The sequence below is a fragment of the Monopterus albus genome, unplaced genomic scaffold (assembly GCF_001952655.1).
Source record: "Monopterus albus unplaced genomic scaffold, M_albus_1.0 scaffold50.1, whole genome shotgun sequence".
Lineage (NCBI taxonomy): Eukaryota > Metazoa > Chordata > Actinopteri > Synbranchiformes > Synbranchidae > Monopterus > Monopterus albus.
The window spans coordinates 2,607,234-2,633,088 of record NW_018127930.1 but is presented as its reverse complement, the minus strand read 5'-3'; the positions used below and the strand labels follow the sequence as shown (position 1 = coordinate 2,633,088).

The window sequence follows — 25,855 nt, the reverse complement described above, 5'->3', positions numbered from 1 at the left end:
ACAATGAGGATATGTAGGTCATGTAATCAGTATTTTTGACTCATAATTTGGGGACTTGAGTCTCCTGACATGTGGTTTATCTTTTATAAATGACACTTTAAAAGTTTTGTCTGTACTTATGATTCTTTTTTCTTTTATTGGATTTTCACACCATTTAAGCACATGTTTATAAAACTGGAATAAACATGAGATAAGAAACAAAGAACTGCAATTTATAAACTGGGATAAGACTACTTTTAGGCCAGGAAAATGGTTTGGTGTGGTCAAAACTATCTGCACGGGGGGAGTCATGGCCTGGATGTGGGTCAAGTCAGATTGGGGGGGATTAAAAATGGGCTGGTAGAACACTTCCTCTCAACTACACTGTTTTTTTTTTCCACAAACCATTTTGTTGTGAAATTTTAATCTCCAAATGACAGTACAAATATTTGTGACACTATTTAATGAGTTCAATAGCAAACAAATCAAATCAATCAGTGGGCCTTCACCAAAGCAAGGAAGAGGCCCAACAGGGAGAAACCAGAAACAAGATGATAGTGATAACACTGTCATCCCTTATGTGGCTGGTTTATCAGAGAAGTTAAACAGGATATTTCACAACCACAATATCCCATTTAGCTTTAAACCAAGGAACACCCTGCAGCAGAGACTGGTCCACCCAAAGGACAAAACACCCAGACATAAACAGAGTGATGTGGTGTATGCCATTAAGTGTAGTCAGGAGTATAACGACTTGTACATTGGTGAAACTAAGCAGCCGCTTCACAAACGCATGGCCCAACACAGGAGGGCCAACTCCAGTGGACCAGAGTCAGCAGCCCACCACCACCTGAAGGACAAAGGACATTCTTTTGAGGACAGTGAAGTCCAGATCCTGTTCAAAGAACATTGCTGGTTTGAGAGAGGAGTTAAGGAAGCTATTTTTGTAAAAACAGAACACCCCTCACTAAATAGGGGTGGTGGACTAAGACACAAGTTGTCATCCATCTACAATCCTGTTTTTTGAGATCTCTGCCCAAACATGCCCACCATGACAATAGGCGTCGGTCCACAAGGGAGGATTCAAAGACAGGTAACGACTCTCACCGATACTGGGCTATAACAACTCAGTCATTAGAGGACATTGTTGGCTTTCAAAGGACTGAAACACCACCGAGGGGGATAAATATCTTCGACTCATCACCAGTCAGTCAGAACTGATAAAGCCTCTTGGATGAGAGGTGAAACGTCTTCGACCTAGAAATCTAGTCCAGTTGATTTTTTCTAAGTTTTTTTTTCCAGCAAATCAAACCAGTATAAACCAGCTGGCTAACTTTGCTGGTGCCAAGATTTACACAAGTGAAAATCTTAGCTAAACAAGTTTAATTAAGTAACTTAACCATAGATTAACGCTCAGACTAGTCTATACAGATATATGTAGCTGGCCTTTGTCCAGGTCTGGGTGATCTTGTTGCTCCATGTTGAGTCATGGTGAAGAAACTAAGACCTCACTGAAATGAGAGGAAACACGGGAAACCACTTGCTTGGCTTAATGAAAGTCAGTTTAAAAAATGAAATAAAATAAAATCAAAGGATCAAGGACATATGAACGCTCAGCGTGGCCCAGAGCAATGTCACGTTCACAACAGTCGGGGGTGCTGTACAGGACGCTGCCGTGTGTGTCCCATTCCTCACACATCAATGCTGCACATTAGTCAGAAATACATTAGCTCATGTCTACTTTCAAGCGTAAACCAATAGTGCTCAGCCCTTAGGCACCTAGATACAGAATGACACTAAAAAGCAGTTTGACAACAAGTTAAAAACTCTAAAACATTAGAACATTTCAAGATATCGAGCATTTTTCGTCTTTACAGGGGCTCTACCAGCAGAATAGGCCCAATGAAAAAGCAAAATCTGGCACCTTTGAATCGGTTAATCCTGGCTATTTTACATCTTTTTACCTTACATCCTTCATTTACCTCAATAAGGATAACTAAACACAAAAGAATCAAACTATCAGTACAACTTCTGTGGGTTCAGGCACATAAAGAGTAGAAGGAAAGGAGGATTTTGATGAGTATGAAACAGTCACACTAGGAGAAAGAGAAACACTCTGTATGAAAATGCACTGCATGGTTGGCGACAGTTATCAGATGCTTCACCAGCAACTGTCAATCAAAAAATCCAGACAGGAATGTGAACAAAGTATAAACAGTGTACCTATGTAGTGAATGGCACCATCCCTGAACTAAAAATTCTCTAGGAGGATGGCGTTAGGAAGCAGTAAGGCAAGGAAAGGTTGAGTTTGCCATGGCAGCGAGAACTACTTTCTCTTCTTCCTCTAAACCTTTCCTTCAGCTCTACCTCTTCACCACAGCTTAATGCTCAGAGATGAGGCATAACGCTCTTTTTACTACCTGCCAAAGCTCCCTCTTCACCACAAGACTTTCCCGCCAATTCACAAGCTGTAAGGCAGCTGCCAAATATGGAATATGTTTTTTTTACTAATGTCCCTTAGCAAAGCCACAGGTGGGGAAAAAATGAGAGTCAGTGCAGCGAGAGTCTATAACCCTAATAAAAGACTGCTGTGGTGTTCATCCTCATGGTAAATAACCTATTAAACAATGATTGTAGCAGTGTGTAACAGAGGCCGATACACTGGAAAGTGAAGCAATCGAAATGTAACATAATACATATCACAAATAGTCAACACTTGGAAGGAAGTATATGATTCTTGTCAACTGAATAAACTAAGACTGTTCAACTTCAACCAACCTACAGTTTGACCTAAGTAAATACAAAAACAGAAGAAAACAATACTGGTTTTGTACCCATGTTCCATTTAAACTACTCTTGAAATGAACAAAAAGAATATAAATACAATGGACATCCTGCATTTTCTTCATTGTGTTAGTTTAGTCTCAGTTGACTCCTCTTTTAAAACAACAGTAAAATAAAACATTAAAATACAGGGCAGAGAGAAAGTACAGTATAAAAAACTAAATAATGCAGTCAAAAGTGCTCAAATAAGGAGTGTTTTCATCATATGAGGCAGAACTTTTTTTTAGATGTATGCTGAATGATCAGGTTTTGGGGAAGAGGAGAGTGGATATGTGAAAAAGCGGCAACAGAGGAGGTGTAAGATGGAGGCTGACAGATGGCCCCGTCAGGTGCTGCAAAGGGTTCGGCTCCACGGTGTTGTGATGTGGCTTGTCGACCCCTCAGCCATCCTCCCTCACAAATCTTCATTTCCTCCTCAGCAGCTGAGGGTGGCGCTCTAACCCAGGCTGGTGATGTTGGCCCTGCCGCCAGGAGGCGCCACGATGCGCTGGGTGTTCCGGCGAGGAACATTGTCGTCAATCTGAGCACCTGAGTAATCAAATGGAAAGTTGGCTATTCGAGGTTGTGTTTACACTCTACAGAAATAGAAGGTGAACTAATATTTCAGCTTTTGTTGGGTGAGACAAGAGTAGTAACAAACAAAGAGTGTCTCCACTGACCGGACAGGCTGAAGCCAGACTGGTGCAGGTTACGGACTGGCTGGTTGGGCTGCTTGGCAGGTGATGTCTTTGCAGAGGTGGCAGGAGTCATGGTTTTAGGGGTGACTGACACTTCACAGACTGGACCGTCGTACAGTCCTCTGGGCACACCCCTCAGCTCAGCCAGCTGCATTTTGGGAAACAGACAACTATCATGGCAGTGAAAACTAACAAAGAAATAGTCCATCCCCTAACCAGAATGTACACAAATGCAGGGCCAGTCCCTGACAAGCTGCATCATCCCTCCAGCTCGCTACAAAACAATCATCAATCATCATACAAACTGAATGCGTGGAGCAACTGGTTTGCAGTATGGAAGCTGTCACCTTTCAACACTCACTGTTAAATTCAGACTTTTAACAGCCTTAAAATAAAAGACCAAAGACAATAACAGCTAATGGACTAAACACAGACCATCACGGAAAAGACAAATGGCACTGTACCCTGCTGCGAGCCTTTATCCTCTTATAGACATGGTCAGGGAAGGGTTTGCGGGCAATATAGCGTCCTGAGCCCTCGGTGGTGTGGAGGTTCCCGTCCTCCAAGACCATCTTGCCCTGGCTGATCACCACCAGAGGCCCGCCACGCACCTCTGTGCCTTCAAAGATGTTGTACTCCACAGTCTGTAAAAGATGTTAAAGTAACAGGAGAATTAATCCAAAGCAGGAAAAAAGTACCTTTATTTTTTATTTTTGCTGGACATCATGACCTTTTTTAAATAACATATACAGTAAATACAGAGAAAATCGAGCAAGAAAATAAGAATGACTGTTGTGACTGATCAGCCCCAGAAGGGCACTGGGAACCCAGCCGCTGTGTAAGTGAGGCTTGCACATGAACTGAGCCATCATTCTTGGTTCTAACCATTCCTTATATATTGTTGCGCAGTCCAAGCAACATGTGAGCATCCATGGTTGGCTGTGTCTTTCTCTACCGTACCAAATTGGAGAAGGGGTTGTAAACTCTTCATTAAATAGTCGCCTCTGTTAGTTACCGATTATGACACATTTGTAAACTACTCACACTCTTGGTTCTGCGTTATCTGTTTTCACTTGTTTTATTTATTGTTTAAGCCCATAGCTGCTGCCAGTTGCACCAAAACTGTCCAAGATTTCAGATTAGTTGAATTAGTGTTCACAAATGAGACTTCATATTTGAAACTGTGAACATTATATAACAGTATAAAGTCACAAACCTGTAATTCAATTACTGATATTTACATTGTTCATTATTTTCAAATAGCCCTAGTTTCACTTTCATTTTTGAAACTAATAAGAAACTTTGACAACCAGATAAAACTGTGTTTTTGTACTTGAAAATCTGACTTTACTCCAATTCCCAAACCTCTCTCTATATATTGTATGTACATTAATTATACAGTTATTTCACAGTCTTTTGGCTCTTATGCATTTAGGATTTAACAACATTATCCATGACATGGCATTGAAAATTTGTCTGGTGCCTGTGTGTGATTTCAAGTTAGTGTTTATAGACTTGAAGCAGGTTGAAGCTCATGGCTGAAAGTCAACAGCTGTATTCCTGTGTGGTATTTGTACAGCTGTGCATGCCTCAAAAGCCCATATGTTAAATCATCACAGAGATACAATGCTTCATCTTCTCCAGCTGATTTTCACTATCATAAGGATGACTTCCCTGCAGCACATGCTCCATCTGGAAATGTTTGTGCTTCAGTTCACCAATTTATGAAAATATCACTCAAATCTTTATGTGAAAATTTGCCAGAATGATGTCGACAGACTCCTGTTTGAGTTCCCATGGGATGACACCATGCAAAATTGCTAGAATGTTACGCATTAAAGTGCGCTCGTGAAAGGAGCTTAACCAATTTAACTCGTCCAGAGATAAGTGTTCCCTCTGGCTTCTGATGCTAAAAAGAAAGCAAAGCGAATCGCTGGTGCAAAAACATCTGATGTAGCAGAGATGCCTCAGTTCTCAGGCAGCGGCAGCAGGATCGTTTGAGTGTTCTGGGTGTTTTGAGGGTGTAGACAGGGAGCTGGGGAGGCAGCTGTGAGACCAGTTTGGAAGCCGCACAGTACAACTGGGCTCTCCTAAAACCTATTCGAGCTAAGCATGAGGTCATGGCAACCTGGTGGACTGAAATGAGATCACCAGTGAGCTGTGACACATACATTCATGCAGAAACACTCCACATGAGCAATTTCTCCCATGGACATGAGTCCCTCTGTTTTTTTGACCAGACGGAATAAAAAGAAACCAAAGGACTTGATGGGATCAAGCAAACAGATTCCAAGAAAATACACAGCAATAGTTTCTATGTCCCTCTTAAACATACACAGACAAATAGAGATCTGGCTACTAACAATCCAGAAATGATGTGTTCCAGTTCTTTGGCAAATTTTAAGAATGACATCACTCCCCAGACGCTGTGTGAGGCCCACTCCCTGTTCAGCAAGTCAGACAGCCATAAAAATCCCATCCAACAAGAAGTAGATTAATAAACCAGTTGCTTTCGCTGTCATTAGTTAGGAACTATTATTACTAATCATTATCACATAATAAAATAGTTTGTTTGATTAATTGTATTTGATGTCCAAAAGGCATCATGGTAGGCAGCTGACACATAAAACATGTGTTGGCACATAGTGCACTTGATATTAGAAGTTGTACTGAGGTGTAAATATTCGGGTCTGGAGTTATGAGTGAAAATACTACCGAGTTGTGGCTCTTGGCAGAGATGATCTTCATGATGTCCGGGTCCCACAGCACCAGATCAGCGTCTGAGCCCACAGCGATACGACCCTTGCGGGGGTACAGGTTGAAGATCTTGGCAGCGTTGGTGCTGGTCACTGCCACAAACTGGTTTTCATCCATCTTACCGGTCACCTGAAATGAATCAGAGCTGAGGGTGAGAATAGTACGAAAGTCAGCGTCTTTTCATGTGGGCTTGGTGGGATTTAATCAAACTTTCTTTCTTAGTGTTTCATTATTACATATTTTTGCTTAAGTGTGTTCTTATGTACCCACAGACGCTTTTATTCTTATTGCCTATGTTATGATTTAGGTGTGTTGGTGTTGTCCTGTGCATGCTGATTTTTTTTGTGGGGAAAAAGAACTGAATACTGTTGTAGCTATCTGCTAAATATCGCTTTGTGTACTGTGTTAGGGAAGCTACTCAGAAAACATAGCTTGACAAGCGACCAATGATTTTACTCCAGAAGAAGTTGAAATACAGCAAAGTGACTCTAGGGAGAACTCTAGTTGGGTTAAAGCTACTTAGAAAAAGAAGTTCTAACTACTTTGCAAAAAATGCTCAAATTGACAGTGTACATGTGATACAAACTTCTAACAAAGTCTAATGTAAAAACCTCACATGCCACTCAGTTGAGTTTATTACTTGAGACATAAACCTGCCCTAAATAAAAAAAATCTCATCTGGGCTTTTTACAAAACTGCAAGGAATATTGTTTTGTTGTCAACAAATCTGGATTTTGTTTTATCCGACTACAGCTAAAAAAAATCTTTATAATTTGCACCTTTTTAGACTTTTTGGCCGACTTGAGCACTGGTCAAAAAAATGGACTTGCTGTCCTATTATCCGTTTTGCACCATCTAACAATCTTAATAACAAAAACAACCCTCAACTTGCACCTTTTTAGACAGTGTGAACAGCTTGAATACTGGTCGAAATAATGGGCCTTTTTTGAAAAATTCTCAGAGCATAATAAGCTTTTGTTTATACAACACATGAGCCGTTCCGTTTGGCACTGAAAATGTCTTTTCAAACACTGAAAAGCTGCATGCAGCATCCATCCATCCATCCATCCATCCATTTTCCTTCGCTTATCCGGGACCGGGTCGCGGGGGCAGCAGTCTAAGCAAAGATGCCCAGACTTCCCTCTCTCCAGACACCTCCTACAGCTCCTGCGGGGGAATGCCAAGGCGTTCCCAGGTCAGCCGAGAGACATAGTCCCTCCAGCGTGTCCTGGGTCCTCCCCAGGTTTTGTGCAGGGAGTGGAGCCGGACTATCTCTAGCCTGTACCTCTCAAGCTCGGGCTCCTTCCCCACCAGCGAGGTGACATTCCACGTCCCCAGGACTAGCCTCTGTGTCCAGAGATCAGGTCGTCGGGGCCCTTGCCTTCGACTGCTGCCCAAGCCACTGTGCACCAGCCCCTAATGGATCCTGGTGGTGGGCCCACGGGAGGACGTCCCCACATCGCTTGTTCGGGCAAAGCCTGGCCGGGCACCGTGAGGGGAGGCCCGGCCACCAGGCGCTCGCATTCAAGCCCCAACCCCGGGCCTGGCTCCAGGGTTGGGCCCCGGCTGCGCCATGCTGGGCGACGTCACGGTCCTTGATTTTATTCTATTCATAAAGGGCTTTTTGAAAAATTGTCAGAGCATAATAAGCTTTTGTTTATACAACACATGAGCCATTCTGTTTGGCACTGAAAATGTCTTTTCAAACAATGAAAAGCTGCTCACATGCAGCAGTGTAAAATAAAAAATAACAAAATCATTCCTTTCCTTTTATGGCCAAAACCATTTGTAGTTTCACTAGTTAACTAAAAAAAATGGCTAAAAAGTTATTGAACAATTTGAATCACTATGCAAACACGAATGTAATTGAACTACCAGCAAGATATTACAAAATGTAGTTAAACTACCAGTTTACGAGTCACTGAACATTACTGTTAACACTGTTGTCAACAGATGGATGAAAAACTAACAACCCAGACTGTCCAGTAACAAACTGGCCACATATCAAGATCAGACAAAAATATAATCACTTAAAAAGTAGGAATATGCAGATGCAGCTAACAGGCTCATTACAAACCCACTGTTTGAATCTCTGAACCTCTTCTAGCTGCATCAGCACTACAGCCAACATGGAACCATTAAGCAAAGTTACAGTGCCGCCAGGGTTCTGGAGTGGTAAACTCTGCATCAACCAACGCGGAACGTGAATATACCATTAGCTTTGCTATATGATTTTTGCATTAACATGATAAAGTGCCTCGATTTGTGATGTAATTTAACTGATTTAATTCACTGGAAACACAAAAATAAACATGTCTGTACAGAATATAGTTTCCCAATTGATTTTCCAGGAAACGCACCATATAACTTTGTATAGAAACATCATGATCTAAAATTACAGATACTGTGATGTTTTTCAACATTTCCGAACCCCAGCTAGGCTCATTTGTTAAACAAATATTAATTAACGTACCACACACTTGTCCCAGATGATGGACATCCTCTCCTCGGTGCCATTGACTCCCTCTGGAATCAAGGTGAAGTCATCTTTGCCCACAGCTCGCTGGGCAGTGTTGAAGGGACAGTGTGCGCTTCCTGTCACCTGCAGGTCACCACTTTACAGGAGGTCATAAAGGAAAAAGAGAACAGAGAGGGCAGGGGGTTAAAGAGACTGCTGAACTAACTGTAACACTACATTCCATTGTTGTCGTTTCAACATTTTTCACACTAACTCCAGCTTGAATGTTTGGATCATCCTCTTACCAGGAAAGCAGGGAGCTGAGATAGTCTGGTGTGGTTGGGTCGGGGCTCAGGGGAGGGGAGGTGACGTACGCAGCTGCCTTGGCCCAGTTCTTGCTCCAGTAGTGCGAGCCGTCTGTTCCCAGGCTTGCAGTGATTGGCTCTCCATAGACCACAGTTCCTGAAAAACCAGCACCATTGTAACACCAGCTACGCCGCTCCTAGTTTGTTATATGAATGTGGTGTGGACTGTTGGAATGCTTCCTGTGCTGGACATGCACATTAAATACACTCTCCTGTTTTACTGTCTGTTTTCTTTATAATCTACTGCATGGGTTCACTTGATTAGAAGTTATGTTAACATTATTTATGCATTTTTTAGTCCAAATATTAAATATAACTGTGGAAAAGAAGTATTTTGGTCAGTTTTAGTGGTTTTGTTTTAAGGCTCATCTGTGCTGTGTCTAGTTTCGGAAAAGAGACGTTAAAATGGTGACAAACTGAAAGAAATGTTGATTTAGCACAAGATCAAACAAATATTCCATTAAGTCTCTCACCTTTCTTCCTGGCCTGAGCGATGACATCAGCAGCACTCTTGCTCATCACCTTCGTTACGTACAGGGGGCAGTTGGTCTGATTGGCCACAGTCACAGAGCGGTTTACTGCCTCCGCCTCTACCTGAAGGAGAAAGAAGTGGAGGGAAAACAGTGGACCCTCTCAACAAGAACGCAAAGACATGTAGTTTCCAACATGTCAGATTATTCCTTTAAGTGTGTTTCAGTGCTTTAATTTCCTTAAAATCTGTTTTCCACCCTTAGCACCAAAAATAAGGTAAAACACTTAAAAGGGCTTTGGCAAATTTTTTGGACAAATAAAATGGCAGGATTTTCAGTGACAAACAGTAACACAGTATTCCAAGTAGAGAGAAAGCTGAATAGATTTTTCATCTCGTCAGTTTTGGCTCTCCCTTTTGTCACATTTTACCCAGAGGTTATTAATCATTGCTCTATACAGGGCTAAAAAAAAAAAAAGGTTGGCAACATTCTGCTTGGCAGTGAGAACTTACTCAGTATTTGAGTTTACCGAACTTAATTAGACATTAAATCATAGTAAAAAGGAGAAAAGAAGGAGAAAATATGTTTTAGCAAAAACACAGCTGCCACACCTCAAATTCTACTCTCTACTTTTAAACATGTGAATGGTAAATGATTCATATAAAAAAATGTGCTCTTATCTGTAATAGCTCTAGGACAGGAGTATTAGCATTAAACATATCAGGGTGAGTCTGAAGTGGATGTATTCGATCTAGTGGAGAGTATTTCAAGAATTGAGACACCTGCATTGTACAGCAAATCTCAGCGTTACACAAATAGCTATAAATGTTGGAAAGCAAAATAAAAGGACTTTTGTAAATACAGTTCGTAGATGAGCTGATTCATCACTCGCTGTCTCACCTCCTCAGGGTGGCTCAGCACGTGTCCTTCAGGCCCAGTGATCCCCTGTTCCAGGATCCTGCGCTGCTCCTAAACACACACACACAGATGAACAAACACACACAAACCGCTGTGGAAATGCGAGATGTCGAGTCATGCAGGTGCATGCATGTTTCTCATAACAAGCCTTGGTAGTGAAAAACAATATATCAAACATTTCATCATGACTGTGGAAAAAATGATGAGTTTTAATTAATGGTTTTATAAAGCACATTGAGGCTGTCGGCCTTTGTGCTCACCACGTCGACACCAGGCAATGCCTTGAGACACTCAGCGTGTAGGTCTATATATATATATTTATATTCCATTTGATGCCACTTTTAAGGCAACTTCAGCAGAAAAATTTATGTTTATTCATGTCCAACTCCTGGCTCATTATGGGGTGGAACGTCATACCTCAGCTACAATGTCTCCATTCTCAGCGTGCACCTGGGCGATGGCTCCCAGATCGCGGATCACACTGAACACCTCGTACAACTGCAGCAAAGAGACAGCTATTATGTAAATATTTGATGGTTTACAATGTATGAAATTTGGTACACACATTCATGTCACCCCTACGGTGAATTACAGTAACTCTGGTGATCAGCACTTCAAAAATTCAGTCTGTCCAATACTTCTGTTTATCAACCAACAGCCTCAGCTGTACTTTGAGAATACTGCTAATTTGCAAAGGCTAAATATGGCACTGTGAACATGTTAGCATGCAAAAAATTAGCATTAAGCTCAAAGCACCTCTGTGATTCAGTACAACCTCATAGCAATGATGCTGTAAATTGTGTGCTGTCACATCACTATACCAATGAAATATTACTGGCCTGACTTATTATCTGCATCTTAAAAAATATCCTTCAACAAGCCTAATTAACCAGAGTTTCTTACATATCTCTATTAGACTTTGCTCTTCTTTGTCTTTGCTGTAGTAGTTTGCAACTGTTTTATGAATTATAGGGATGCAAATAATTTATTCACTCATTAAAGTCAATAAGTTATTTTTCAATTCACTGCCCTGGACCAAAATAACATCTTAAAATGGGTTATTTTCTGCAGGCAACAGTCCAAAACTCAGAGATATTTCATTTACAATCATCTAAACCATTAAAAAACAGCCCATTTAGCAGCACATTTGCATATCAGAGAAGCTGGCGTCACAGAGAGTTTGGTATTTCCTCTTGAAAAATGACTTTAAAGACCAGTGAACAGTTACCAAAATAGTCAATACATTGTGTCAAGTGATTAATCAACCGATCACTGATGAAAAAACTATGCTCCTTGTTCAGCATCAACACTGTTGTCACAGTCCTTCTGTATTCACACAAATTCTCTAATCACATTAGAGACACAACTTTAATGAGTCCAGATGCTTTTGTGATGAAATGAACCACTGGTTGGTCCAGAATTTTCCACAGTATGTGCATCTCCCACACTCTGACTGTGACTTCACCTACTGAAGGAAAACTGGCATGTCGAATGAGTTTTCATCTCCCAGCTGCCAAAAAGTGCTACAATAAAGAGCTGAGAGAGAAAATGATCAACTCTGGCCACACTGGCCGGCAAGCATTCCTTACACAGGTGCAAAGCGCAACACAGATCTATTTCAAAACAGCTTCCAAGTGGTATTAATTCAGTTTAACCCTGAGTCAGAGAGACCCTTGGACAGAGATGTGGCTTTCATTATCCATTCACTCACCAAAGAGAAACACACAGATGAGATAATCAGCATGAAACACCACCTCGCCAAGACAAACACACTCAAACACTCACAAGAGCCAAAATCAAGACAGAGATATGACTTTTATGATAATACAATGTCAGACTTATGGTAGGCAACTAGCCTCTTTCTCTGCTTCTTCAAGTCCTTACTTACCCACAGAACAGTGTGTTACACACAAGACAGAAAATAGATTTTTATTTTATCACAGTTTTGGCTAAGCTTTCAGTCTTGATGAAGGATAGAGTAAACAAATATAGCTGTTATACTGGCTGATCCAACAGTGTTTGCCTGTGAATTCATGTGAGTGCCACTGATGGTAATGATAACCATTAGGTTGAAAGCAACTTGTACAGACTAACTGATTTTTGAATTTATTGTAGAAGTGGCTGCATCTCAGTAAATTGGCCCTGCCAACAGCAGAACACTGTTGTAAAATATGCCAAGCTCCCTCCAGGTTTTATCCAGATTGAACAGGGATTTGTCTAAGATATTTGGTTGCACCTTTAAAACTAAATTATGTAACTATTAAAATTTAGTTTATTGTAGCTTTAAAATAGCATTTACTATCTTTAAAAACATTGAGAAAATGAATATTTGTTGCAAAGTCCCCTCTGTTTCTCAGAAATACATGGCAAGAGATTGAAATGACTGTGTCAGCAGAAGCCTCACCTGCGAGTCAGTAAGCTGGAAAACATCCTTATAAGCCAGGTAGACCTGGAAAGAGTTGACACCTACAAAATAAAAAATAAAAGAAAATAAAGGAAATGAAGGTTTAAGGCATTAAATGAAACCAACCATTTGAAAATCAAAAACCAACCTGATGTAACTGACAGACAACAACAAAGCAGGAGAAACTAACTGTAAAATAAATTCTTGATATAAAGTTGAATGGGTCATAAAATCATCTCAAAATGTGCTGTGAATACTACTCCCATCTCCCCCAAATGAAATGTCATAAATCTGCCAAATGTGCCCAAAAGAAGTTGTGTAACTTGTTCAGTCTTTGTGTTGTGGGTGCAGTGAACATTCCAGCCTCCAGAGGTCACTAATGAGTCTTGTTCCTCTGCCTGCTAAACAAATTAAATGAGATTGCTACTCTTAAACATAAGCATGCCATGTACGGCAAAGAGGTTACATGACTGATGGGGATTAGTCTGTTGCTACTACAACAAAATAACTGGTTTTTAGTAGCAGAGACTGGGTGAAACTGGTGAAACATATTCATTTGAGAAAATCACATATGACTGTGTGTTGGGAGTGGTCGTACCGTGATCCTTCACAAGTGTCTCCATCTCTTCCTGGACACCTTTGTGCCACTCAGTGATGTCGACGTGCAGCGAGTAGTCACAACAGGACTTGCCGTCGGCCCATTCATGCCACTGCTCCAAGGCTGAGATGAGGCTGACTCCAGGCTCAGGTACCACATGGTCGACTGGGTACACACACGCACACACACAGTGGCTCAGCCTCCATGAGCTTACATTATGTGTTATCCTGATTCATAGATTTTGTGTCTAGATCCACACGAGATAGCTTGTAGTTCACATCTGGCAGCCCAGTATGTTCCAAATTTATCGGGTACCAATTTTGAAGCATATTGACCTTCTATGAAAACAACATTACAGTAAGCAGATACAAAACTGCTGCCTCTACACAAAGCAGAGCCAGCGATCAAACGATCAGCTGTCTATGGTTTTCCACAACACAAAGACAAATTTATGAGCTCAAGATGTTACATCTGGAGATGTTACTTTTCAGACATCCTTGAGAAAACATAATGACTCAGATCTATGTAAGCAGAGGATGGAGTTTATTAAATGGTCCTTCAGTGGAATCAGAAAAAGGTGTGTATTCATTTTATGACTATATTTAACAATTATTTCCAATAAATGAAGCCGCCAACCGATTACTGATTTATTCTGTAAAATGACAAAAATAAATAACTAAAAATTCCAGTCACAATTATAGACAAAGTGACTCTTGTAAGCCATCATGTCTCAGTATTTACAGTATGTTCAAACTGGCATATCCAGACTGGATTCAGATACATTTTAAGTTTGGACCATTTGCAACATAAAGTTTAATCTTTATCTTTCATCTGTGATCCAAATGCAGCCACATATGTCCACTAGTGATGTGCACTCCATTGACATTCCAGCCACCGGGCTGATGTATATTAGGTCCCAGTTCCAGTCCTGTCTGACTCTGCAGCAGTCAGCATTTAGCTTTTAGAGGGGACAAAGACACACAACAGTCTCTGAGTGTTTGTTCTGCTGTGAGGGAGAGGAGAGCGTAGCTGCTGAGTCAGAGGGAGGGTGGCTGGGACATATAGAGGAGAGGTTTTCATTTAACCGTGTTATCTTTTCACATTACATCATCCTTTTAATCTTAGCAGCTTTGCATTCTGAAATGATAAACTACTTTTAGGATGGTGCGTAAGAAATGTCAAAAATAATTTAAGACTTAAGAATCAACCATGATCACCAAAAACCTAAAACTCAAGAATCTGCAACCAACTTGAAACTGGATCTGAAACAGAACTAGTCCATGGGAGGGAGAACATGTACTATGTGAGAAACCTAAAAGTATGTAAGATAACAACAGATCTGCAGCCTCTGTCCAGTCTAAGGAGAATTCTCTTCCTGCCTCAGTCAGCACCTCGTGGCTGAGTCCTCAGAGCAGATGATTGGTTTTATGTTTTTGCTCAGTCATGAACAGGCCTGGCAGCCCTGCTCTCCTCATTAAGAGATTTTCAATTAAAGCCCATCAGTGAATGATAACCACTGCAAGGTCAGCTTTGATTCTCTAACAAAATGCAGGGAGAGAGAAAAACCGATAGAAGAACTCTGATAATCCCACACAGTAGGGTGACTTACTGATCATGGTGGTGCCTCCGGCCAGTGCAGCTTTGGTGCCCTGATAGAAGTCATCAGCAGACGTCATACCTCGATCAGGCATCTGGAAACGCGTGTGCACGTCGATGCCACCCGGCATCAACATGCGGCCATGGGCATCAATAGTTTTTACTCCACCAGGCACAATGAGGTTTTCCCCAATTTGTCTGAGAAACAAATAGTATAAATTATAAAAGAAGAAAGAAAAGCAGAGACATGTAGAACAATCAATGATCTGATTACTGAATGTGTTTACAGCTTTTTCAAGCATCAGCGGTCTCTTGAAGCTGCGTATTGTTTTCAGTTTGCATGTAATGTCAGTGAAGGAACTATTTCATATTCACCATTACCAAGCATTTGGGGGTTTTTTTCTTATTTTTATGTTTGTATTATAATAAGACAGACACATTTAGCAATTATAAGTTAGTGAACAAAACACAATCTGGATTTTTATTTATCTGCATGAATGAAGACCAGCAAACTCACTTGATAACTCCATCCTCCATATAGAGGTCCGCACAGAAGGACTGGTCATCATTCACAATCTTTGCTCCTTTGATCAGCAGACGGTCACTCTGGAAAACAGTAAAAATGACTGAACGCTGCACATTTAAAACACACAGAAAAGGCTCAAATCAAACTGTGGGAACCAGATGGTGCAGATTTGAACACACAGCTTAGTCTGGGATTTTATAGATGACTATAAAAACACACTTATGAGGTTAAGTATCCGAAAAGGATTAAGCGCATTTGATGAAAGACATTTTGCCAAATGTCACATAAAGGGGTGGATTGGCACAACCTAACAAATGCTCCTGCAGAATTCAAACAGCAGTCTCCTCTTGGCCTTCTTAGGAAGCATTCTGATAAGGAGCACCTGGCTGTGCAATGTCTGTCAACTAATACTGACTGTCTTCTTCACCACACACACACACACAAGCAGATACTCATAAACACACTGTGCACACACTTAAAACCAACTCTTAATAGGCTTAATACAGAGGAGGGAAAAGCAGGCAATGACATAGTGAGAGCCAGACAGCAGCCTACCCCTCTGTCTTCATCATATTTATAAGCTGTTGTGCTAACAGACATGAGAGATGACCAATCAGAGAAAGGGCTGTGTACTAATCAATCATGCTGCTGCTGTGCCGTTTCTTTCGGTGCAGTGGATAGGGAATGGGCACTCCACAGCCTCCTAAACTGAGCCTCTCACCCCCATCCCTCCCTCGAGTCACCCCAGCAGCTCAGGCCCTCTGTCCAAAAGAAAAGTGTCAGCTCTGGTCACAAGCATCAGCTGCTGCTCTGCAGACTCTCAGTGAGAGCCCCACCCTGAACCACTACATACACAACTCTGCACTGCAGGGCTCAGCTCTCTGAAACATTATTTAATGATTTTTTTTTATTATTATTATTTCAGTACTCAGTAGGAGGTGTTTTTTGGTACATACAGTCTATGCTGTATACTGTACAACAGCTAGGCTAACATATGGCATCCAACATATATTTTATTCACCTGCACCTTGGAGGTTGGTCTTAACAATTTGGATAATTGAATAATTATCATTTCTCGAACAAAAAGTTTAAAATCATCTGATTCCAGCTTCTCAAATGTCAAGATCTGCTGCTTTTCTTTGTTGCAAATTACTGTAAATTGAACATCTGTAAGTTTTGAACTGTTGGTCGAACAAAAGACACAATATGAACACATTACCTTTGATGAGGACTTTTCAGTTGTGTTACACTTATGGCCTAAGGGGTCCATTGGATCAATAATGAAAATAACTGGGTTACAAAAGCAATATTAAAAGAGTACTTAATCAATTTAATGTTGCAATTCTCTGACCCCATCACGTTCATAATAGACAGTTTTAAAATGTTTTGCTCTAAAATCTAAATGTTGGTGTCTCTAAAATTGCCCATAGGAGTGCATGTGCGTGTGTGTGGTTGTTTGTCTATGTGTTAGCCCTGCGATGGATTGGCGACCTGTCCAGGGTGTACCCCGCCTTCGCCCGATTGCCGGCCGGGATTGGCTCCGGCCCCACCCGTGACCCCGCTCAGGGATTCAGCGGTAGAAAATGAATGAATGAATACTAGTTTCCCTTTAAAGCCTCAAACTATAAACTTATAAGGCAATGAGAATAAATATGAAAGGCTATAGCCATCGAAAGCTCCTAACATCTGTTTCTGAAACATAAGCTGAGGAGTTAATTACAATGATATGATTAATTCTTGTTTTGCTTTTGAAATCTGGAATAGTTTTAGGCAACCTTATCTGAGTCTAATAAAGTGTACTTTATCTTATGTTATAGTGTTTTGTTTTTACTACAGCTGTACAATAACCAGACAAACACATATTGCATATAGTCATATCTTCCATGTTTGGAGAGAAACCGTTCTTATGTTGGCAGCCACACAACCCTTCAATAAAGTAGGGAAGATACAGCAGCTCACAATCGTACAGTACAAACACACACACACACACATATATACTTGAGGATTTCAGCTGACTGCAGCCAGTCTGGAAAATGCCTTGCAGTTGTCCCCTGAAAGGTGTGGCGACGCTCTGACAGCACTGACTGAAATAATACAAATAGACCATGTTGTAATCTTGGATCTATGCGGAGCAGACTGCTCTGGTGGAGCAACTGGCCTCACTCCAGCCCACTGCTGGCCTGCTTTCATTCCAACAACTGCTTTGAAATATGCTGTTACATCATGTGCCTCATCATGACTGTCATTATCACATTACTTCCTCGGGTTTGCCAAGAGACTACAGTACTCGAGTTGTTGCTCGTTTTCTCTCAGACTCGTGCGAGCTAAAGCTGAGAGAAAAAAAAATCTTTTCACAAACAGTCAATTTTGATCCATCAAGAGCAGGGTTTGGGGTCTAATTAGTGAGAGAGAGAGCCAAATATATCTTTCAAAATTCCCAGCACAAGCTACAAATCAATAAAAAAAACTGCTGAATTAGTAGAACTATCACTCACTTTGAATGTAGATGTAAACAGTACAATCACCTAATTGTTTAGGAGCTCACAGGGGTTGAAGGGTGCGTCTGATTGTACTGGATCAGTGCCAAACATGACAGTGACCTTTCCTTCATGGGAACCTCTAACAGCCAAACAAACAGGATGTGGATAATGCTCAATGATTTCACTGCTGCTATGGAGCAGAGCACTTAACATCAGGATGACATCATGAAAATAAAGCTCCAGCAAGGTTTTACAAATATAAAGCCTCAGTGGAATACAAATTCATAACACAAAGACAAAATACTTTTTGGGCCTAGGGGGATTTTTTTGTTGCAGTACCATGAGTGGGCACTGGGAAAGACTGGCTGTAGGCAGTGTTGGCGGTGTGACACAACAACTGGTGCAGTTTCAACATCACTCGATCTCGAGGCAGGAGATTTAAAATTTTAAATAACTTAAAAACACAGCAGAGATAGAGTTTAGTAATTTGACATTAGAGGAGGACATCCAGAATCGCTTTAACCATCTCAAAGCTCTTTTTTGTTTGCTTTCCACCACAGCATCTTTTTTTAAAAAACATTTTTTTAAAAATCATTCATGAAGCAAAATTTGCAATCATTTGGTGTTTGTCAGTTGAGCTGACAAATGTAAGTCCAATACTCACTCTCCTTTTAGCTGTATTTTGTTATGTTCAGTAACTCCAAAGCAAAATATCTGCTCAGTACTTTTGTCTGACAGTTACCATATGGTGAGTTTATCAGAGCACTGTTTTACTAAAAACGATTACCTGCTACAGCTGAAAACAACACTGTTGAGAGCAGTGAGACTGAACCACAACTGTAAAGTTTTGGGCTGTAAACCCATCTTAAATATGCTACAGTGCTCCAGCAAGTCAGACTAACCTGTATTATTATATGTCTCCTGTAATCTACCATTATTAAAAGCATGGTTGGCAGCACCACACAGGTGAAAACTAAACTCCACAGAAGAAAAGAAACATCTGGTGGCTCAAAAGACAGAGTTTTATGAAATCAGGATGAGATGTGCTAAGAAAATGTCTACCAGTGCGAAAGGCAAACCGGCAACGTGGTGTGTTGTTGTCCAAATGGAAATAATCCTGAGGACATGTGTGAGGTTAGATGGAGAGCGCCGCCAGCACTATGATTTATGTGCGTCCTGGATTTTTTTAAAAACCAGCCTGCTACCAAAAACATCTCTGTACATGTTCAGACAACTGTTGTAAAAACAGGTTCACTATGTATTTTAATAAAACCCTTGCTCATTCAAATAAGTGTCAAAACAGGAATTCAACAGAGGACAATGCATAATTTAACACCTTGGCTGAAAAACTGCAGCACAAACTGCATCCAAAAATATAGACAAATTAAAGAAAAGCCTGAATAAATGATGAGTGGGCTCTCATCATCATTATCTACACACCAACTCAGGGAATATCTTTAGGAAAAATGTTGTTCATCCCCCCAGTAGAGTTCAGAGAAGCTGTTGAACTGAAGCTGTTCTGGTGGCATGTGGTGGCCCAACACTTTACTGAGACTCTTTAAGTTGGTTTTTCCTTTCATTTGTCACCAATCTGCATAGCTGAACAGTGAATTTCCATAAGTTCTCTCACCTGAAAACTTCACTTAAATTCCGTCTTTAACAACGGAAAACATTAAACTTTCACTTTATAAATTAAAAATGTTGCTTCATTTCTCTATTTGACTTTAGATTCTTGCATGGATTATAAACATTTCCTTAAACTCTTTGACTTTAGAAATGTACTTAAATTCTATCTTTGGCTGTGAAACATTCCTTCATCGACTCTTCCTGGAGTCACACTTTGTGTACACACGCTAAATACGTCCTCTGACTGCAGGCTTTATGAATGAATTACCGATGTTTGTGAGTGTGAAACAAATCAAGGCTGAGCCGGTGGGTGGGTGCTTTGGACACAGCGCTCTGCGTGTGATGTGAGAACAGACAGTGGTGAGGGCTGCTGTGCACTGTGAGATAACAGCATGATCAGGCTGAGGCCACCTCTACACACACTGAGCTGCCACCGAGGGCACGGGTGTGTGTGTGTGTGTGTGTGTGTCTCATCCTCTGAGGATTATAGTCACAGAGACTTTAATCCAGGACAGTTTTGGTATAGCCTCGGTCTGTTTTCACCTGCCTTTAGTATGGACATTAGAGGAGCCTTTACTAAAACTGACAAGTGCTGCTGTTTTGGGTAAAAATAACCTTGGCTTGACTCTAGTGTTGAAATGATCAGCCAAGTAAGTGAAGGCTTGATTAAGAGAAAAGTAATTTTGATCATCTATTCATTGTTTAAGTAACAATTAGTTGCAGTCCTGTGTGCCCTACTTTTCACTTCTATCACACACCTTTTAACTCTGCTCTGGTTTAGCTGAATAAACCAGAGATTTTGAGAATCGAGTAACAGAGCAGCACCAATCCCAGGTGATGAACTTGCAGAGGTTTATTCATATTTGATGAGAGCTGCCTTAAACACATCCCTGCCTGTCCATCTGGGTGAGACAGCCCTAATGTTGTAGGACATCAGTGCTCCACCATTGGCAAATGAGAAGCTAGTAGGATAAATTCATTTTGTATTATAGTAAATCTAAAGTCTAAAATTGATAGATTTGTACAGAGGGACACAGAGCACACAGCGTTGCTTTGCCACTGCTGCAACCTCTCCTGTTTAGTTTTTATTTAATTAAACCTCATTGATTTCCTCTCCAGCTTGTGATTGGTTTAATAGGCATGTCCACTCCTCACACTGGCTCCTGCTCTCTGAAGCAACCCAGCAGTTACAGAAATACATCTGTTATCTGAAGCTCACAGGGCCGAGGCCCAGAACCAGCTGGAAGTATAAAATTTATGAAAAAGGCATTCCCCTGTTCAGCAGCTACAGTCGCATGCAGCAGATTTATCACGCTCCTCCATGAAGAAAGAATCCATTTTTACAGAAGTAAGTTCTGTGTCTGACCTGCTTTTCTTTCATGCACCGTTCAAGAATAGTCAGTCTATCCATTTAGGTCTGACTTAATCACTGTTGGGAATACAACTCCTAATAATCCTCTGATCTCTCTACCAACTGGCTGCTGCATCTGAAGCCCTCTCTGGAGATTTGAGAGGAAAATGATTCACCTGAGAGGTTTTTGCCAAAGACAATGATATCAGCACAGTCTAAAATCTGTTTCTAATTATTATCAGAAACATATGTGTGATGTTTTTTTGTTTTTTTTTACAGACAAGAAACATGCAGATACAAAGCCCCCACTGTTCAGTTTTGGGATGTATGCACATCAGCTCCACAACTACCAATAACATCCTTCTTTGCACTGATATGCAAAGAGCTTTATGTGCATTTTTAAAGAACTATAAATCAGATTAACAGACATCTATAAAAATCTATCCTGTTTGATCCAAGTTGTTTGTCATCATGTAAGTTACTTCTTTTATGATTGCTATCTATGTGATGTCCATGAGGAGGCCTCTGATGATCGACCTCTGGGCTCAGATGCCTCTGGGTCCACCCAACCTGCAGTGTCCTCAGCTTCTTTGTCATGAACTTTCAAAGTGAAGTGGTTTTTCATTTGGGCTTTTGGCTGACCGGATTTAAATGTTCACATTGGCTATAACCACTTAGGACCATGGCCCTGTTCCCAGTAAGCAATTATTCATTTATTAATGCATCTTTTTTCTATCTGCAAAAAGCACTTATTTATACTACCTCTGAGCTGGAGGCTTTAAATGAGTCCTACAAACATTTGAGATGGCTTTATTTGCATGTTCTTAGCCATTTTTGTAATTTAACCTAAATATATCAATTCACTAACATCAGAGGGGAAAGACAGTGACCTCCTTCCACATCAGCATTGCCTAAACGCATCTTCTCTTCATTATACAGCTCAGAGAGTAGCATGGGAGGAAATGGGACCCACTGTCCCCTCCCTTCCCCTGGCTCCCCTCCCTTCCCCTCCCTGGTGTCTACTTTACATTGAACCACCACATCCCTGCAGCTCCGCTATGAATTCAGGCAACAAATCTGTTCCACAATAACACAGTTAATGTGTCCTCAGATGCCTCTGCGCCCTTAAAAACCAAATAAAACAATTCGAAGCCAATTTTTCCAAACTGAGAGGAGAGCGTGAAAAAATACAATCGGTTTCTGAACGTTACAGCGGATTGGAGCAATTGCCACACCAGTTGGTGTGCAGTGATACCCGGCCACCAGACACTCCGCCTAACAAAGAACACGGGCCTGAGATGTCAACTGTCATGCATGCCTTGGACAAATAATGGTAGACTGAGTGTAGACCTGCAACAGAATTAAATATTCTATGGTCAAGTTGCTCTCGGGTGGTCCGGAGATGAGTCCTTGTCGCCAAGATGCTGCAAAAAACACATTTTCAGCTTCACCACTCGATCACGGGGCTTCGTTGATTTATCGACCTTAACGTGCATTCAGTCTGTGTGATGCAGATGTAACAATACAACCGATATGCATCTGCAAAATGCATCTCAGAAAGCAAGTCGTACGGTCATATCCTCCAGCTTAGATTTGTCGAGGAGCGCAACGGCGCAAGGACCATGCCGCCCCGGTCACATCCTGCACCCACACCCATAGGCCCACATGACCTGACACCGGACACCAGACTGGATTTAATCTCAGCTACTTCAACACCAAAACACCCCAGCACTCACTGTGATGCGGGGGATGTTCTTCTTGCCCTGGTAGCCAGACATCTTTGCCGGTGGTTCGCTTTGCGCTGCGCCGTGGACCGCTATCAATGCAACAGGACGTGCAGATTACTGCTGGCTGAAACGAGGAAGATGGTGAAGAAGGATCCGGTATGATCACAGTCGATTCTTAGGGATGCCACAAATATGTAAAAATCAAACTATCTCTCAACTCCAGATTGCGTCCTAGAAGCCTCCCGGTGTCCGCCGATGCACCAAACCTTTCCTTCCTAGACGGAGTCAGACAAGAGGGGAGGGAGGGACCACTCGCGAGCCTCTTATCCATAAGAGCCCCTCGGAGCATGCGCAGAGCCTCGCCCTGTTCCATTGACAGGAGAAAGACACTAATACCATCAATTACTCTCTGTGGATTAGTGAAGGCAAGAGAGTGCACCGACTGAACAAATGTAGAAACACCCAGCAGCCATCTTAACTCCAGCCACTTCATCTGCTGTCTCCAAATCTGAACGTATCACAGCATTAAAAACTAGCCAGTGCACACATTCAACTGTTTTCCTGCTCTGATAAACTTCTTTCAACCATTTTATTTAAATCAGTCTTGTTGCTTCTGATTCAAGCTGTCCCCTATTTTTCCTCACAAGAAAAAAGTTTGCTAATATTAGTCATAACCACCACACATGGTTACAGGGTCATATCAGACCAAATAAGACTATAACTGTAACGCACTGACTATTTTACTTAACCAAAAGTATTTGCATCAAGTGTAAGTAGCCCACTGATAGGCGGGATGGTCCGTGTTACAATAATGTAACTATATTATGTTACTGCATTATAACAATTGAGGAAATGGTGTACAAAAAGGAGCTAATTTTATTTTATATCATATTAATTCATTAAATACATTATATTGACTCTTAGATGGCTTGTAAATTTCACCCTGGGCATCAATAAACTCTTGAACTACTAATACATCATCATTTATTTGTTAATTATAGTTTGCGTTATTAATCTATCTGCAAATTAACTTTATCAAATAGATGTAGTGGAGACATTATTTGTCTAGATGGAGAAGGAAAATAGAAATGTTCAAATAAATCAAGTTACTTTCCACCACTGGAAAGTCCACTGCTAAAGTCACTTTTTAAAAATCAAACACTGACCCAAGACGTCAGCTATAGCTTTTAAGCATCCCATCATTTAATTGTATTCATTATATTCTTGATATGCATGAACAGATCAATTCATTCCATAAACATTCACGTATCAGAAAAGAGCAGTGCAAACTACTATACATGTCAGACTTAAATAGATGTAAGGGATAAGAGTGTACAGAGTAGATTGATGCTTCCAATCAATATGCAACATGATACCAGGGCTCAACATCACTAGCCAAAACTTTTAACAGCATCCCGAATGCTTAATTAAGTAAAGGGAGCTCTAGTGCCACGGTTTTACCAGTCAGCTGTACAACCTGGACAGCAACTCAGCAGAAGAGTTGACTCATTTTCTTGTAAGTCATGGAAGTCAGATTTGCTATCTCTTGTCCATCAGCTCCACACCCTCAGTTCTGCTGTTAAAGAGTGTAAATGAACAAGCACAAAAATGCTGTGACCGTGTATTGCATCATATATGCATCGGACACTGTGTGTTCACGTGTCTCATTTATAACATTCATCATTTACCAGACCGAGACCTGTCAACACTGAGTTACCAGGTGTTTATTGTTTTGCTCAAGGGCACTTGAGCAATTCATGGACAATCATGCAGCACGTAATCAAGTGTACTGTGCAACAATAAGCAAAACAACGAGCTCTAACTAACAGGTGCCACTCCCTCTGACAGCTCTGCATGGTGGGCCCTCCATCGACTCTGTTACATGATGACTGTGCTTTCTGGGAAATGTAGTCAGTGCAAGTTGCCTGACACACAGCGGCTGTAAGCTTTAACGAACTCAAATGAACGACAGAGGCTGTAGGTATTCAACACTAGGTGAAAATAGCGCAGGTTTGTCCAAAGATCTGAATATTGGCCCACAGTAATGAGATAATGTGGAAAAGAGAGAAAGACAAAAAAGACAGACCGAGAAAAACTAAGTCGTACACATGCAAAATACAAGAAATGTACCCTTTTATCATCCAGATTCTGTAGAGCTTCTTTCCCCGTGCTTTCCCTTATCTCCACCTTCTTCGGCTGGGAGATGTCGGTCTGCCGGTCAATGACTCGCCCGGCACTCCTGCCCCTGCACGCCGAGAGTGCATCAAAGTCCAGCGTCTTGCTGTCCGAGGAGCCTTCCACCGGGCAGAACATGCCACAGAATTGCTGCCTCGGCCTGGCGGGGCTGTCAGGGCCCATGTTCTTGAAGAAGGCTGGCACTTCTCCGGCGGTCGACATGCCTATAGCAGGCGGGGGCAGCTGTGAGGTTTCTCGGGGTGTAGTTGCACAGATGCTCAGAGTCTCCGCTTCTTGTTTTGTTTTTTTTTTTTCTTGCCGCTCCGCACGCCTGAGCAGCCACCGCCTTTGAAGGTTTCAAGCGCAGGTGGTCGCACTGTGACACAAGCGAATGATAATGATAATAATAATAAAAATCTGTAAGGCTAATACTGAATGGAAACACTCCTACTGTAGAGGAAGAAACGCACCATAAATTTACGTGATTTTGTCTGATATTCTGTTTTCCTAATCTATGATCAGCAGGCAGTTCTGAATTGCTTACTCACTAGTCAAAATAGCTCCTAGCGTCTAGCCCGTATCCTTGACTTCTGTCACCATATGAAAAAGAGAGCTACAATCTAGCTTCGTCAAAAAAAAGGTCCACTGAGCTATGGGAGAAGGATATTTCTCGGGGTTACCTGGAGCCTGTGTGAACCCGTCCAGATACTAGCGGTGCAAAGACAGCATCAAATCTGACTGTCCGGAAACGACTGGTCCTTATTTAAGTAAAGACTTGTTTTCTAGGCTCAAATGCTTTAGGGTACAGTGGCCTGCCGGCAAATAAGTGCAGCAGCTGTGTAACCTAATAACTAAACCATGGTGTATCTGTGCTGTGCGCGTCTCCGCAGGGCGTTTCTTGCAG

At 41.4% G+C, this 25,855-nt stretch overlaps 1 protein-coding gene across 2 annotated transcripts; it reads right to left on the bottom strand.

Moving 5' to 3' along the window:
- Window positions 1-1,208: 1,208 nt before the first annotated feature.
- dpysl2b (dihydropyrimidinase like 2b) lies at window positions 1,209-25,855 on the bottom strand. 2 transcript variants are annotated; one of them, XM_020601136.1, is made up of 15 exons: window positions 25,632-25,855; window positions 24,907-25,327; window positions 15,584-15,672; window positions 15,080-15,264; window positions 13,471-13,635; window positions 12,873-12,934; window positions 10,886-10,966; window positions 10,451-10,519; window positions 9,554-9,674; window positions 9,021-9,177; window positions 8,731-8,872; window positions 6,216-6,386; window positions 3,965-4,144; window positions 3,483-3,648; window positions 1,209-3,351 (listed from the first exon to the last, which is right to left on the bottom strand). In XM_020601136.1, the coding sequence occupies exons 2-15, from the start codon at window positions 25,171-25,173 to the stop codon at window positions 3,260-3,262; spliced, it is 1,947 nt and encodes a 648-aa protein (XP_020456792.1). In that variant the 5' UTR covers window positions 25,174-25,327; window positions 25,632-25,855; the 3' UTR covers window positions 1,209-3,259. The 2 variants fall into 2 exon arrangements, with proteins under 2 accessions (XP_020456792.1, XP_020456793.1); XM_020601137.1 differs by lacking the exons at window positions 24,907-25,327; window positions 25,632-25,855 and adding an exon at window positions 22,786-23,093.